Source organism: Pteropus alecto, unplaced genomic scaffold, assembly GCF_000325575.1.
Source record: "Pteropus alecto unplaced genomic scaffold, ASM32557v1 scaffold7, whole genome shotgun sequence".
In the NCBI taxonomy this organism is placed as follows: Eukaryota; Metazoa; Chordata; class Mammalia; order Chiroptera; family Pteropodidae; genus Pteropus; species Pteropus alecto.
In genome coordinates, this window is record NW_006494614.1 from 46,559,186 (window position 1) to 46,561,721 (window position 2,536).

At 45.6% G+C, this 2,536-nt stretch overlaps 1 protein-coding gene across 1 annotated transcript in view; it reads left to right on the forward strand.

Moving 5' to 3' along the window:
* The window catches only part of SLCO2B1 (solute carrier organic anion transporter family member 2B1), a 46,023-nt gene that overhangs the window by 27,228 nt on the left and 16,259 nt on the right, over positions 1 to 2,536 (forward strand). The window contains exon 9 of the mRNA XM_025042524.1: positions 1,663 to 1,765. Within this exon, the coding sequence (XP_024898292.1) occupies positions 1,663 to 1,765 (103 nt within the window). The remainder of the gene's footprint in view (positions 1 to 1,662; positions 1,766 to 2,536) is intronic.

Here is a 2,536-nt window from a genome sequence, read left to right on the forward strand (position 1 = left end):
GAGGGTGAGGCCTGTAGAGACGGAGGCTCCATGGGGATAGAAGAGAGTGTAGACATAAGAAACATCTAAACCTGCAAAGAATTTTTATAAGATTTTACCTGAGCTGACCTGATGACAATTGCCAAGAAGCAATATCTCAAATGTTCTGAAGAACGACACTTGCGTGGTTTCTTTTATACATTTGGAATTAGGGAGGGAATGTAAGGAAGACATCTGAAAGCAAGGTATAGGGTAGTTAACAAGGTTATATGCTCTCTTGAAGGTGGTTATGCCTCTGGGAGGGGTGTCTAAAAACAAGAGGATTACTGGGGCATTTCAAAGGTGTGTTAACCTACATACACAGGACAGTGGACAGGGCTGGCTTAAGGCAAAGAAGTTATAGGCCTGAGGGGTGACTACACACCATGACCTGCTCAGTTAGGAATTTATGATCAGATCACCCTATGAGGTTACTTTCCATCACTGGACTTATTGGTTTTATTACAGAACCCCTTTTTTGTCCACAGGAGGCAGAAACAGAGGACCCCAGATAAGTTTTCCAGCCATACCCACCCTCCCCTATGGCATACTGCACCCCAGACCAGGGAGAAGCCAGCCTCTGCTTGCATGCTCCTAGTTATGGGGAACTCACTTCCGCCCAGGGCAGCCTAAAGTGCTCTTTACAATGGGCTTCCGTCTTCCTCTGTGGAACTTGTTGTTTCTAATTCTGATCTCAGGCTGCATAGAAAAAAAATGTAGTAAAATCAGACCCCACTAGATAACATATTTGAATGATCTTGTGCCAGTAGCAACTTCCAAGATATAGTGTCCTCATCTAAAAAACATGCACAGTAATAGTATCTGTGTGAAAGCGTCTTATTAGAGCAAGGCAGGTAGAACACCCAGCACTCAGTGACCTTGGTTCCCCACTTAGGGAGAACCAGCCAAGTGAATACAGGCTCTGGAGTCAAGCTGTCTAGATTCAAATCATAGCCAGACCGCTTACTAGTTGTGTGATCACGCAAGTTATTTCATCTTTCTATGTCTCAGTTTTATCCCCTAAAAAACCAGAGATTATCATGGTACCTACTTGAGAAGTTTGCTGTGAGGTTTCAATTAGTTAATGCACTGGTTAGTCATTAAAACAGTACTGAGGTTGTAGTAAGTGCCTAGCAAGCATTAACCATTATTCATCATTATTTCCATCCTCCTTCCTCCTGTGATTGTGTCCCAGAAGTCTTTTTTTCTCAGGATAAAAGACCTCTCCTTCAAGAGTTGCATGTAGGCCATCCTCAGGCAGGTGGAAGGACACTAGTCAGGCAAAGTTGATCATTTATTCATGAAAATATTGGTGATTTGAATGAGGTGATATTTAAAGTGATGAGAATAGTGATGACAATGGTGGTTATGGTGGTAATTTTCATGATAATGTTGGTGATTATTGTCATGCTAATGATGGTGATGACAAAGTTTAGTCACTGGAATTTCATTCGTTCTTTCCAAACCACTTGTTAAGTACTTATAGGGACAAGAACGAATGGAACTCTGGTGGCCCCTGTTGCTCCTGAGAAGGTGACAAACCCCACCCTCTCCTCTCCCAGAGCTCCCTTCCCCATCACACAAGCATGTCTGAACAGAATGTCTGGCATCCAGCTGACTGCCCTTGGCTGTGTGTTTTCTCAGAAAGAGGACTCCCTCTCTGAGCAGAGCCCCAGGGAGACCCCAGAGAAGAAGGACGGCCTAGCCCGGGTTGCACCAGACCTGACCGTGATCCAGTTTATCAAAGGTAGGTGAGCTCAGGCCAGGCTATGGGGAAGCATTTGAGATTGCACAGGATCTAGCCCTTTCCTGCCTTTCTTGATTCATCTTCCAAACCTACAGGCCCCTCATGAGCAACATACACTCCTTGTAAGTCTTTGCTCATACCATCCCCTCTGCCTGGATCATCACTTTTTATCATTACCTATCAAAATCTTCTCTGTCTCTCTAGATCAAAATCAAGTACCACTCCTCCTCTACCCCCAGCTAATCTGGCTCTCCCTCTTCTCAGCTCTCCAAACCCTCAGGGCTTCTATATCAACTCAGATCTGTGCTACACACTTGTCCAGTCCTTCCCCCAAGTAGTGAGCACCTGAAGGCCAAGGATTGTGCTGGCTCGTCTATGACCCTTCTCCTCCCACCTACCACTGTGCCCACAAACAGGAGGCTCTCAGGAAATATTTATTAAATTCTCAGGCTATGGCATGGGTAGAGGGAGCTCTGGGCTGAAGTACAGAGGCTTGCTCCTCTTGGGGCCTCAGTTTCTCCATCTGGGCTGTGGGTGGTAGACTCAATGATCTAAGATCCATGTCTCTCTGATCCTGAGGCTATGCGATCAGTAACCAGGTCCATGTTGTGACCAGGCTGTCCTTTCTAAAGAATCTGATTGCATAATCATCGATCAAGTGCCTACTGTGAGCCGGGCTCTTGCAGAGCCCTGAATAGCAAGTCAGAGACTGGATTAGAGGCCAGTCCCCAACACTGACCAGTGTACAGTTTTGTGGAAGCTACTTTCTTT